Source organism: Actinia tenebrosa, unplaced genomic scaffold (genome assembly GCF_029948245.1).
Source record: "Actinia tenebrosa isolate PJP-AT-01 unplaced genomic scaffold, QUT_ActTen_1.0 PGA_scaffold3__52_contigs__length_22856419, whole genome shotgun sequence".
Lineage (NCBI taxonomy): Eukaryota > Metazoa > Cnidaria > Anthozoa > Actiniaria > Actiniidae > Actinia > Actinia tenebrosa.
Window position 1 is genome coordinate 18374065 of NW_028292580.1, and position 13924 is coordinate 18387988.

A 13924-nucleotide genomic window follows, 5' to 3' on the forward strand; every position below is an offset into this window, starting at 1 on the left:
TCGTCGCCCGATTAATAAATGAAAGAAATATTAATTTGCTTGAAAAAATGTCAACGAAGTTGGACCAAAATGGAATACCAGTTGACTAGATGGAATAAAATAGATACAAAATAATATGTTGTACATTTGGTCAACTATCTCGAATCTCATCGGCTGAGAAAATTTAGATAGTTCGATGGATGGATGGATGGAGGGAGGGAGGGAGGGAGGGACGGACGGAAGGATGGATGGATTTGAATAGAACAAATCTATTGAAATAAATGAACGTAAACAATCAATGAATGACACTAACCGTAGTTGTTTTAGTCATTCCAACCTTCCTCATGGAAAGCCTTCTCATTGGAGCTGTTATGAATTTCTTCAAAGCTTTCCGCATATCCTTAGTCAGGAAAATGTAGATAATAGGATTAACTGAAGCAACAATGTGCGGTAGAATACCAATGACAAAAAGAACCTTTGCGCTGGCATCGATGGCAATTTCAGTACAAAACGCCTCGTACAAAGTAATACCGAAATAAATTCCCCACATAGTGCAGAAGGGAATGACGATGATTAGGAGATTCAGCGACAAGCGGATTTCTTTTTTGATGACTTCTCGTTTCTTATGATGGTTTTCTTGGTTGGTGTGCTTTTCTGTCCACTCGATTTGTTTCCAAGCTGCGATGAAAACCTGCAGACAGGAAGAAAATTATAAAAAAATAAATTTTGAATGACACCCGTGCTTTTCTTTTCTGGTCTTAAAGGCGCGTTCATCGTGACGCGCAATGCGAAGTTCTTTGCAATGGCCGCAAAATGTTTCTACCTCTGAAAACTGAATTTTGTTCTGTTTCAGGAGAAGGAAAAGGGGTACGTTTCTTCGCCGTATACAACTATGCATCGTATTTCCACGACTACTAAATTTGAAGTTTATTTAGTTTAATATAAAAATTGACCGATCTTCAAATTCACCCCCACTCGAAATTGACGAAGGGTCAGAAAAAAATTCTTTGCTCGCAGGGTACGACCAAATACAAATTCAATTGAGAAAAAGTTTGATTTTTGTCGCCCAGGCAATGCAATACCTTTTTTATGATCCCCAATCTACCTTGTGGTTGCTACTCACACCTTAATGTCTGATCCCCCCTCCTTTGGTAACTCTAAATGTATACTAGATGATTCTCCTATTCTGTTGTCTAAAAGCCAAGTTCTCCATCCCCAACCCAAACTAAGTCAACTGTTATTAGTACTGCACCCCAAACGACAAATAATGCCCGATTCCTAATAACTGTACCTTTGCATAAGAAAAGAAAATGACACACATTGGAACGACAAAGATAACTAAAGCCCAGACGGTCATGAACGCCGCGTTGAACAGCAAGCGACTTGGTTTGTCATCCACAAATTGGCGGGAAAATGCTATGGTTGCCACCACAAGGGAAAAGGTCCAAATAAGAACCAGGCACCTCTTGACCCGCTTTTTGGTAACGATGGTGGGATACCGTAATGCGTAGACCACGGCAATGTACCTAAAACATACAATGAACTCATAAACGACCTCAGAAGTGAGATACGTACCAACGCTACACGGCCCACGATTAACGCAGTCCCTGTCACGTTATTTCAGTGCAAACATATTGTGAATAAGATCTTTTGTTGTTGTTTTTTTTTTTTTTTTTTATTTTATTTTCAAAAGTTATTTTGGTGTATCTTTTATTTATTAGCTTTCCCCATGAGGGCAGGGACACCACAGCAGCTTTTTGCCAATTACAGCGGGCCCTGTAGAGTTTTAGTACGGGCACTGAAGATGGTCGTCACCAGCGTTTTCAGTGGGTCTTTTACGTCCGCCTTATATACAGGGCTATAAAGTGAAGACAGACGGGCCTACAGTTTTAAGTCATTGTCCAAGAAGACTTGAAGGTCTAACCATTTGCAGGTGTAATTAGAAAGGCAGCACCTACTCCTCAGTTTTTTTAAGACCCTGAGTGTTGGTCCGGCCGAGGCTTGAACCAAGACCTCCCGTACAACAGACCGACCCTCTTACCAACTGAGGTAATCTTCAAAAGTGTTCCTGATAAATATGAAGATGACACTCAAGGAAATGATGACACGCGGTTTATTTGGAAAGGCGGGACTGAAATTTTGCGCTCGACGAATAATGAAAAAGACGCATGTTTGCTAATGAAAAAACAAGAGACCTACCTACCTATCAATACCAACCAGTGCTAAGTTTAGCATGGATAAAGATGTGCACAGGACGTCAATGGAAACAAGCATGTTGTACGCATGTCCGCTCGACTCCTTGATCACGAACAGTATCAGCCATAACATCAAAACCGTCACCAACAACAAATCAGCAAATGCCAAATTCACAATCACGTAATTTGTAAGGGAGCGCACTGATGGATAATGGTAAAACGCAAAACAAACAAATCCGTTCCCTAGCAACCCCAGTATTAAGATGGGGACCACTATTCTTATTGCTTCATATGTCTCGAAGCTAATGTTGTCGTCAAATGGATGACTCTCTTCGGTGCTGTTCAAAGAAGTGAGGTTCATCAGTGTAAAATTGGTCGCCATTGTAACGGCAAGCGTCTTCCAGTGCCAGGGGAATCAATGCTACACATCCACGTAGTGCTAAGAAAAATAATAAAATACATGACAAATATTGCTATAGAATACGAACAGGGGAACGCTAATGATGATGATGATAATGACGCTTGTTGTTGAAGATGATGTTGTTGATGATGATGATAACGATGTTGTTGATCGTGAGAATGACGACGACGATAATGGGACGATTATAGTGATGATGATGGTGGCGATGATGATGGTGATGATGATGATCGTGATGATGGTAGCGATGACGATGGTGTTGATGATGGTGGCGATAATGATGGTCATGACGATGAAAATGATGGTGATGATAGTGACGGTGATGATAGTGATGGTGATGATGATGGTGATGATGATGGTGACGATGATGGTGGCGATGATGAATGTGGCAATAATGATGGTAATGATGATGATGATGACGATGATGGTGCTGCAATTTGAAAGAACTTTGTCTGTTGTAAGAACTATTGTATTGGTGATGATAATGGTGACGACGACGACGATGATGGTGATGCTGATGATGACGATATTGTTAGTAAAGATGTTGACGAAAGCTGATGATCACGATGTTTATGATGATGGTGTTGATAATGATGAGGATGATAACGATGAGATGATATCACAAGGGGGGGGGGGGGGGGGGCGCTGCAAAACAGTTATACCTAAGCTTTATGCACAATAATTGTGATTAAATTTCAAAAGGTAAATAAAAATCGAATAAAATTTGAACCCGAAGGACTCCAAGAAACATCTTTAGGAGCTTGAGTTATTTTAAAAAGAAAACAAATCAAATGCTCAATAAAAATATATATATATTTTTTAATGAAAATATTTAATGCAGACAATGAAAAACGAAATGGCAGCCATGTTGGTTGATACAGCAATTAGACCAAGATGGCGACTATTACTAAAGCTGAAGTGCATCATATAAATGACAGAAATAAAAGTATAGTGCCGTCACGAAATGGTTTTTCCACTCTATATATTTTTAAAGAGTATTCTAATCAAATTAAGGGGAAAAGATTAAAGTTCGCTAATTCATGGATTAAAAAATGACAAACAAGAAATAGTTGGTACCAAATGCCGTGAACAGAGAAACTGTCATTCAAAAGCGTCATTTTGAAGTGAAAATAATCAAAAACACGTCACTCGAATCCAAATCACAGAATGTCCCGACTAAAGGAAGTTTAAAGATTTCAAAACTTTAATTCGCGAAAAATAAATAATGACCTATTATAAATATTACGACTGGCAAACAAGCAAAAAAAAGACTTCAAACAAACAATATGATCAGGCTTCTTAATATAGATATTATGGCTAAAATGATAAGATTGGAACTAAATCGTCTATAGAGCAGCAGGTGAAATAGAGCCGGCAATTGCTTTTCAATCTTTAGTGGAAAAAATATGAGAGTTTTGATTGAAATGATTTCCTGAACCCATTAATCTAACCTACAGAAAAGAAAGCCTATACACAACAGAGGTAATAAGTAAATAAATGTCTTAGGAAGCGCCAACGATTAACGAAACCCAATGAATAATATAATATTTTCAAACATTGTCATTCTAGTCACTATGAATAAAGTCAGGTATTAAAACTAATAACGCTTAATCATGGGCAAAATTAACGTTTTGTCATAGTTAATATTAACTGTGGTTTAATCAACAAGGAAAAAAATCAATATTTTTGTTAAAGATGGACTGGGTCGCAAGCCCTGTTAGGCATCAAGCCGTCCACCCAGGAGTGGTTAATTAGATTAGATTAGATTAGATTAGATTAGATTAGATTAGACTAGATTAGATTAGATTAGATTAGATTAGATTAGATTAGATTAGATTAGATTAGATTAGATTAGATTAGATTAGATTAAATATATAACGCGCGCGCTGATTAGCTGGATATAACGCGCGCACTGATTGGCTGACTACTGTTTTGCGGACAGACATGCTCGCGCAAAATTGTTCAAAAATATGTTATAAAAGCAATACAAAAAGGCTGCTTTTGTCTCTGTACTGTGATATAAACACTTTGGGAGCTGTCGAGCACACGCGAAAGAAGAGAAACAAACGACTAACACTCGTCGTCCTCCTAAGCTTGCTTATTTCGTACTCTACAGCTTCCAGCGTCTTTACGTCACAGTACAGAGACATGCGCGCACGTTCTCAAACAAATTGAACGTGTATAATACATATATACAATATATTTATAAAATATCTCTTATAAATCTCGCTTTCTGATTTGTTGGGAGCGCGTATCAATCCTCATAAACGTAACGGCTATTCTAATCTATAGTTCATTAAAAAAAAAACTTGCTTTCTGCACGCGCCGTCTTTCTCCTAACAATTCTATCGTGCTCTTGTCAATCATACTTTATAACTGCACACAGAACGCGCGCGTGTTTTCTATTTCTTGAATATGTATATTTTCAAAAGATATGCATTTATGTATGTTATTTTGTTATTTGACAAAATAACAATCGTGTTGTTACATACCGATGTACATTGAACCACACCGAATAATGTCAAAATGTTTGAAACATTTTGAGATATACACAAAAGTAAATGGAAAATATGCTAATAGTTCATCGTTTCATCAAAATATGGAGCAAAATCCTTCAAAAAGACTAGGAGATATTCACTGAATGTTGATATTATACGTGTTATGAATTGAAAATTCTACTCGCTCGCAAACATCCATTGTCGGGTGCGTCTAGAGTGCGTCTACAATGTGGTATGTTTTTCCGCCATTACTGAATTTCTTTGAAATGATTTATGGCTAAGAATTACCTATATGAAAGTGCTTTTTAATACGCGAAAATTTTCTTTATTTAAATAAATTTCTCAATCATCTTGCAGGGTATTCTAGTCGTTGCTGTTCGCGTTGTTTTTGAATTAACAGCGCGAATAATAGCGCTGACGCTATTTAACAGTAGGTATTCTAAAAGTGCACTGAATGAATAGTATTATGAGGCAGTCCATATTGGTTGGTAGAACCAATTGACACTAGATTTAACAGTAGGCATTCTAAAAATCCACTGAATATGAAGTATTACGAGGCAGTCCAAATTGGTTGGTAGAACCAATTGACACTAGAATTAACAGTAGGCATTCTAAAAATCCACTGAATATAAAGTATTATGAGGCAGTCCATATTGGTTGGTAGAACCAATTGACACTAGATTTAACAGTAGGCATTCTAAAAATCCACTGAATATAAAGTATTATGAGGCAGTCCAAATTGGTTGGTAGAACCAATTGACACTAGATTTAACAGTAGGCATTCTAAAAATCCACTGAATATAAAGTATTATGAGGCAGTCCAAATTGGTTGGTAGAACCAATTGACACTAGATTTAACAGTAGGCATTCTAAAAGTGCACTGAATATAAAGTATTATGAGGCAGTCCAAATTGGTTGGTAGAACCAATTGACACTAGATTTAACAGTAGGCATTCTAAAAGTGCACTGAATGAATAGTATTATGAGGCAGTTCATATTGGTTGGTAGAACCAATTGACACTAGATTTAACAGTAGGCATTCTAAAAATGCACTGAATGAATAGTGTTATGAGGCAGTTCATATTGGTTGGTAGAACCAATTGGCACTAGATTTAACAGTAGGTATTCTAAAAATGCACTGAATATAAAGTATTATGAGGCAGTCCATATTGGTTGGTAGAATGCCTGCGGAGGGCAGACAAACGACCAAGGCTTGCTCTGAGTAATGTCGGCTTAAGAAATTCCCCTTCCGATCGGTATGGCGTACGATCCCCGCCAAAATTCGTGCTTTGAATTTGACATTCAAGTTTCAAATTCAACATACAAATTTTACACTCGACATTCAAATTTCGAATTTTACGCTCAAGTTTTGAACTTCAGCATTCAAGTTTTATATTCTACATACATAGTTTGAATTCGGCATGCAAGTTTATATAGCGTTCGAGAATTTTTAACTCTTCTTTTGTATCTGGCATCAATGGACGACATTAAATTTTTATTCGCGCCTTCCCTTCCCGGGCGTCTTGCGTCTTGTTACTCGTTATGTGATGTTTACCGCATCATATTTCGAACTCGACCTCGTAAATTTTCAACTCGACTTTTATATTTTCGTTTACGCTTCAGTGATCTTGAGATGGGAAGCCTAGACATTCTACTAACCACAGGCGAAAGCATGGCGGCAGAGTTCGCTCTTACCGTCGTACAAGAAACTTTAGAGAGTATAGATGCCTGTCAGGATGGTGATTACAGTGGTATTTTGCTTCGATTAGAATATTTAAATCGAATCCTTATAAACAATGGGGAATTGACGGATTCTGTTGTGGCTGGAATAGGATCTGCCGTAGCATGGTCTAGCATCTCTATCTAGCGCACAGCTAGGGTGAAGCTCTTGGGCCTATAAGTCTTGAAACACGTCGATTTTCTTCGCTATCTTGCATCTTCACCGCTTCACGATAGATGCATGATAGGGCGCTAGGTCTAACACACATACAATTTCGGTTCTACCTACATATGAGCTCATCATACAAACTTACAAGCAGATTATTTTTCGATACATCATTTCAACACCGCTCCCTCCACACGTGCCATCGCCATACGCGGCGTATCTACGCTATTCCCCACGCTATTTTTAGATTTACCCCTATAAATCACATATTTTCCCCATTTGCCCTTTACATTATTGCTGCTACCAATTTCCTATATCTAGTTCCTTTCTATAATATCCGTACGAAACTCATTCTCCTCCATGTCCTCGTGCTCTATTAATAATCTAACGCATTCCCTCACACTTTTACGCACCAAAAACCCTTTCCCCTTTCCCCTTTCCCCTTGCTTGAGTCCGAATACCTGTGTCTTCCAAAGTATTCTCGAATTAACTTTCGGGATTCTATGCTTTAAATTTGCAAAGCATTATGGACAAATTATGGACAAATTCTATCAGCTGACTTCCTCCCCTCCTCCTCCTCCGAAGGCTTCCCATCTCAAGATCACTGAAGCGTAAACGAAAATATAAAAGTCGAGTTGAAAATTTACGAGGTCGAGTTCGAAATATGATGCGGTAAACATCACATAACGAGTAACAAGACGCAAGACGCCCGGGAAGGGAAGGCGCGAATAAAAATTTAATGTCGTCCATTGATGCCAGATACAAAAGAAGAGTTAAAAATTCTCGAACGCTATATAAACTTGCATGCCGAATTCAAACTATGTATGTAGAATATAAAACTTGAATGCTGAAGTTCAAAACTTGAGCGTAAAATTCGAAATTTGAATGTCGAGTGTAAAATTTGTATGTTGAATTTGAAACTTGAATGTCAAATTCAAAGCACGAATTTTGGCGGGGATCGTACGCCATAGATCGGCGGCTATTTTTGATCTCAATTGGTTAGTACGTGGAAAGCCCTAGTTTCGCAAAAAATCCAAGCCAATATAAACTCAAGATGAAGTCTGAAGTCTTAAGCCACTTTAAAGACGGTACAATTACGCACAAGGAAGATCGTCTCAGTGTCGGAAGTAAATATCCCCTAATGAATATTTCTTCCCTATAGTATTTCAAATGCGGTGCGATATGTTGAAAGCTTTCTTCTTATGAGGGAATTGATGGCATATACTATAAAGGCAAATAGCACTTATTTCATTAAAGCACACACAAAAAAACTTCAATATAAGCCACCTCAAAGCAATTTCGTGATTGAACTACGGCCGTTTTATGTTGTTAATTTAGGTACTTAATGAATTGAAGTCCTCTAATCCTATTAAGAAAATGGCTTCCAGATAAATCCAGAGTGAGGTTGGCGCTGGTCCGCAATCACAAGGCGTCGCCGATGTGTCGCCTCCATGCAGTTTTATAGGTCTTTTCTTTCGTTTCAGCCCCCAAACAGTGAGGGGGAAAAACGTTTTTCGAGCAACGAATTTTCTTGGCGCCTCTTCGAGTGAGCTCTAGTATTTCAGTTCTCTCTTCCAGGCGCCTTAAGGCACGCAGTATTTTGGTTACAAAAACAAAAACAAAAAACGAAAAACAAAAAACAAAAAAAGAACAAACAAACAAAAACAAAACAAAACAAAAACAAAACAAAACAAAACAAAACAAAAAACAAAACAAAAAACAACACAATGCAATATTTTGGTAATACGTCTTTGAGCATGCTCTAACGTTGGATAAACTACTAAAAATTGTCCCATCTGAAGACAAAAAATATTTAATTAGAAACGTGTATTGTCTCAATGCCAGACACCTTAAGGCACAGTATTTGGTAATACGTCTTTGAGCATGCTCTAACGTTGGATGAACCACGAACATTTTCCCCTTCTGAAGCTAAGTCACGGAAATTTGAGGAATCTTTTAGAAACAAAGCCAAGCCTACTTTTTGAAGTCAATTTGTGTCTTAGGCAAATACATCAATTATACATCATAATAATAGATGAGTTCTACGGCTAAAGATGGGCGAGCTCTAGTGAGCTACCTCGAAGAGTTTGTGCTCTTGAGACAAACTAGGAAATATATTATGTGTCTAAATAGAAAAAGCTTTTGCTCTTGGAACAAACTAGGGAATATATCGTGTGTCTAAATAGAAAAAGCTTTTGCTCTTGGAACAAACTAGGGAATATATCATGGTGGTTCCATCTCCATGGTTCTAAATAAATAAATGATGCATGTCACGAACGCAAACCAGTCCACAGTTCAAATTGTAAATTATTGTGACTTATTTAGCCTAAGGGTTATCCGTGCGACACATAATAATTCTGTCGAAACACAACTAAAACTCGAAATTCTGACTCAATATACTGTATTAGTGTTCACGATTCTTCTCATGACTTTTCTTTCCTTCAAAAACAATAAACTTATTAATAATAAGCTCCATAATTTATTGAAATGGCTAATGGATCCGACAGGTACTTCGCAATCACTACCCAAACTTCCTGGATAAAGAGAATATATATTGGTCACTTGAATTATAGTTAAATTTGATTAATGAAGTATTAAATTGCTTTCGCTGTACCGAGTATTAAGACAGTTGGATATCGAGAGTATAGACGAAAAATAACACGCCAAAAATAGCCACGAAGTGTTGAAATGGATATGTAAGATATCAGTTGTACGAAAATCTTAACCTATATACAGCTATTTCAAAAAGGTTGGTGAAAGTCTTGTTGCGTGTTGAATATACCAAGCCCGAATTGCATTATGGGCGATGTGAATACCATCAGCGATAAGTCACAATGATGTGAAATTTTTCCAAACTTTGTCTATACTCAAAATATATGTTTCATTTTGGATAAAATGTCTTGAAAAAAACATTGTTTTTCGATACATTCATCAATGGGGTACATATCAATATGTTTGATGTCTTTGGATCTCTTTAGATGTTTGTATACATGTAATATCACAGCGTTTCTGCAATCGGGTATATCGGGATTTTCTTTTCTTCCTTCCTTCCTTCTTTCTTCCTTCCTTCCTTCTTTCTTCTTCTTCTTATTTATTTTTGGACTAAGAGGGAAAAGAAAAGGTTTTCCCTTCTGTACTTCTATACACTTAATCTATGTTACTCAAAAAAAACTTTTTTCTGGAAAAAAACCCCTCAAAAAGTAAGAAAGACACTTGCCTAAACCACGTGATCGTAAGCATTCTTCTCTCGCACTCTCCAGCTCTTTGCCATCACGTGGTAGCAGCCATGAGAGGCAGCCATGAGAGGAGTCAGGTACAATAGTAAATATCCGTGTTATTGCCTACAAACAATCGTTTCAAGTCGAGCCATTGGGTCAAAATAAATAAATCCATAGAAACCGACCCAAATGCAACAACTGTTTGAAGCGAATAGAGTGTAACTCTAACATCTAATATTCAATCAGGTCGAGTCCGATTTACGTGAGAAAAAATTCAGATTCCCCGATGGAAAAGGACTCTATTGTTGTGCCTCTTGTCATGGCTGCCATCACGTGATGGTGCAAAGCATTTACACAGTGACGCTCGCGCATTTTTAATATTACCTAATAAAGGAAGAGTTTTAATATTGAGAAAATAGACCGATCCCGGCTATGATTGAGTTTCCACCAAAACAATGGGTAGTCTTCCCAATGGAACATAAAAACACATTTTAGTTTGTAGCAACAGTAACTAGCGAGATAGAACAATGAATGAAGTATCGGTCCATACTTAACTAAAAATATATGACAAGGAGCCCTCAAAATATTCTTCGAGAAAACTTAAGAGTCTTAAGAGAATCTAGAGACTTTGTTAGTGGAAGTCGAGAAATGAGAAGTTCTTTGAAAAGAACTTAAGAAATCGATGGATTAGTGAGCATTAGACACAAGTGGACGCTATTGGAGAGCTTGAAGAAGATGGACAAAAACTTAGCCTCTTTTAGTATCTGTACATGAGTACACGAGTTCTTATTATTAAGTTCTAATGTATCAGATATTAATACATTATATTTACCTATATATTTTCATTTTTTCAGGAATTTTTTATTTTTATTTTTATATAATATTTCCTTTTGTGTGACATTTTTATTTCCATTTTCGTTCATTCTAAAGTTCTATTATTTCAGTCATTAATTTATTCATTCATCCATTCATCCATCCATCCATTCATCCATCCATCCACCCACCCACCCACCCACCCACTTATCAAATAAACCTATAATAAGATAAAATAATAAAATGAAATAAACCTATCCTAATGAAATTATTTTAGTCGAACTTTCTATAAGAAGGCTGCATCGGCTTCTCCTATGGTAATCTACGATTTCCCCCCCCCCCCCCCCCCCCACGAATATACTTCAATACATACGATTGGCCTTAACGTCAAAACCTCTCCAACCCTAAGTAGGGCTAATCCCCCCACCCTCTCAACAAAGCCGCAGTTCCCCTTGGAAAACGATTACCTTGCTCTAATACATGAAGGCTTATAAAAAAGGTGGGTGCAAGATTCTGATATTTTTTGAGTCGATGAAGAGTTTTTATTTCTTGCGAGTCAAATACCATTTATTATCCGGTATCACCAGCGCCCTTGAAAAACGATTACTATGAAGGCTACTTAAAAAAGGTAGGTTATGTCTGATATTTTTGGAGTGTAGAGTTTTTTTTTTTTTTTTGGAGTGAAGAATTCTTGCGAGTTAAATACCATAATAATACCATAATAATAACTACATCGCCAGTGCACTGTTACTAATAAGTTGTGATTTGTACATCTATTCCTCTTTCCGTAAATCATCGAAAATTACATCTATTATCTCAAAATCCGGTCCGCAGGTCACGTTAAGAGAACACCTACACAAAGCAACCATATACAATCTTTTGTCGGTTATTTGTGGCTTTCCTAATGAACTTAAAAATGGTTAAGTAGATGAAAGCAAAGACGGACTGTGGCGTCTGTGGTCATTAAGGGAGTAACGAAAAACGAACAGCTTGTGTAAACGTTCGTGTGCAATATAAAACATCCTCTTATAACCATTTCAAGGATATTAGAATTTTCAACGCAAAGAGACAAACAAGTTATACACATTAAGACATATATACTAATATTATTTTTGGCAGTTATTTTTGTTAGAAAATAAACAGTAAACAAAAAGGAAATTGGCTGAAAATATATAAAACATTTGAGATATAAGGCGCGCGCTGATTGGCTGGCTACCGTGCATGTATCAGAGGACAGAGACGCACGCGCAAAGTCCTTCAAAAATATTTTATAAAAGCAATAAAATCGGATGCTTATGTCTGTACTGTGATATCAACACTCTGGGAGCTGTAGAGCACTCGAAAAGCAAGACAAACACTCGGCTACTTCTCGTCTTCTTAATATTGCTTGCTTCTCGTACTTTTGCATATATACATATGTGTGTGTGTGTGTATGTGTGTGTATGTGTGTGTGTGTGTGTGTGTGTATATCTCCAATGATTCTTAACTTTTTTATTTTTTTAAATTATTATATTCTTTTAGATATCTTCTTTCGTATACTTTTATCTATATTTCCTCTGCCGTTCCTCAAATGTTTCGTGTAAGTTAATGTTGAAATTTCTAGTAGGAGAATGTAAAGACCCCCAAGTGAATAAAGCTAATTGCATTAAAATTTACAACCGTTTTTGTCATTTATTTTTCAGTAAATTGAAAGCACAATTAATTCAAACAAATTAAATCATCCTTAATTGAAGTTGCGGGAGAGAGACAGATACCGACCTACGGAAAGCTGACAGACATCGGCTCATTGCTCTCTCAATGGGAAGTGTGGTCTGGACTTGCCTACTCTAAATCTGATACTTAAATCCAAAAACTTCAAAGTACTTACTTACTTATTTAACCTGTCATTCTGATTTTTATGGTGAATTGTACTTTACATTCTATATTTATTTTATTAGTTAATACGCGTGTGGGGTTAATGTGGAGTATAGTATGTAATATAACCTACTTTAGCATGCCAGCGTCTTCCTAAAATTGATTATCGACATTGTGACAATGTAAAGAGTACGAAACGGGAATATATTTCTCTGAGAACAAGAACAAAGCCTGAAGTTAAAATAATCATTATATGTTGATTGGCGAATATCTTATCCTAATGTTTTCGTAGATTTCATTTTATCAAGAAATAAAGGGCGCCCATCATGTAGTAATGATATCTCCTTAGATTCTTATGACTTTTAAATAACAAATCAGAGTCTCTTTGAAAAGACCTGGAGCTACTTTACCTATGCGGTTTGTAAGATCTTTGCGGAGGGCTGTTTTCACACCACGCTATCAGATTGTTGTTTTTTTTTTCTCTTTCTTTCTTTCTTTCTTTCTTTCTTTTCTTGATGCGGAGGCGAGGGGGTAGGAGGAGGGAGTGAGGAGGAGGGGGTGAGAGAGGCGTAGAGAGCCGGGCCATCTATGTTTTTTTTCTTTCTTTCTCTCTTTCTTTCTTTCTCTCTCTCTCTCTTTCTTTCTTTCTTTCTTTCTCGCTCTCTCTCTTTCTTTATTTTTTCCTTTCTTTCTTTCTATTTATCCTCCTCTTCCATTCTTTAATGCTTCTTCTTTTCCCTGTAATTCTGTTTTCTTGCTTCATTCTTTCTCTATTTATCGTCCTTCATCTGACAAACAGTGTTTTCCAAAAATCTTAAATCATTGTTTCACACACCAAGATTAATTAAAAACTAAAGTTATTCATTGTTTGGTCTTTGTATCAAATATTTTTAATATCAGCAATTCATGTCTCCCAGCATGTCTTCATAACCTACTGGCAGTTTGTTATAACAATATATGTTTATATTGATCTGTTTGTTTGGAGGAGATCTTAACATCACTAAATGATGCATTTCCGAAAGACCGATGGAAGAGCGGCATGGACTAGACCTGGATGTACGATG

The 13924-nt window shown here is 36.9% G+C and overlaps 1 protein-coding gene across 1 annotated transcript in view; it reads right to left on the reverse strand.

Moving 5' to 3' along the window:
* Positions 1-13924, reverse strand: part of LOC116304931 (histamine H2 receptor) — a 109061-nt gene that overhangs the window by 4001 nt on the left and 91136 nt on the right. The window contains exons 7-9 of the mRNA XM_089036080.1: positions 2183-2613; positions 1271-1505; positions 293-670 (exon numbers count right to left, since the gene is read on the reverse strand). Of these exons, the coding sequence (XP_088892206.1) occupies positions 293-670; positions 1271-1505; positions 2183-2556 (987 nt within the window). The 5' untranslated portion in view covers positions 2557-2613. The remainder of the gene's footprint in view (positions 1-292; positions 671-1270; positions 1506-2182; positions 2614-13924) is intronic.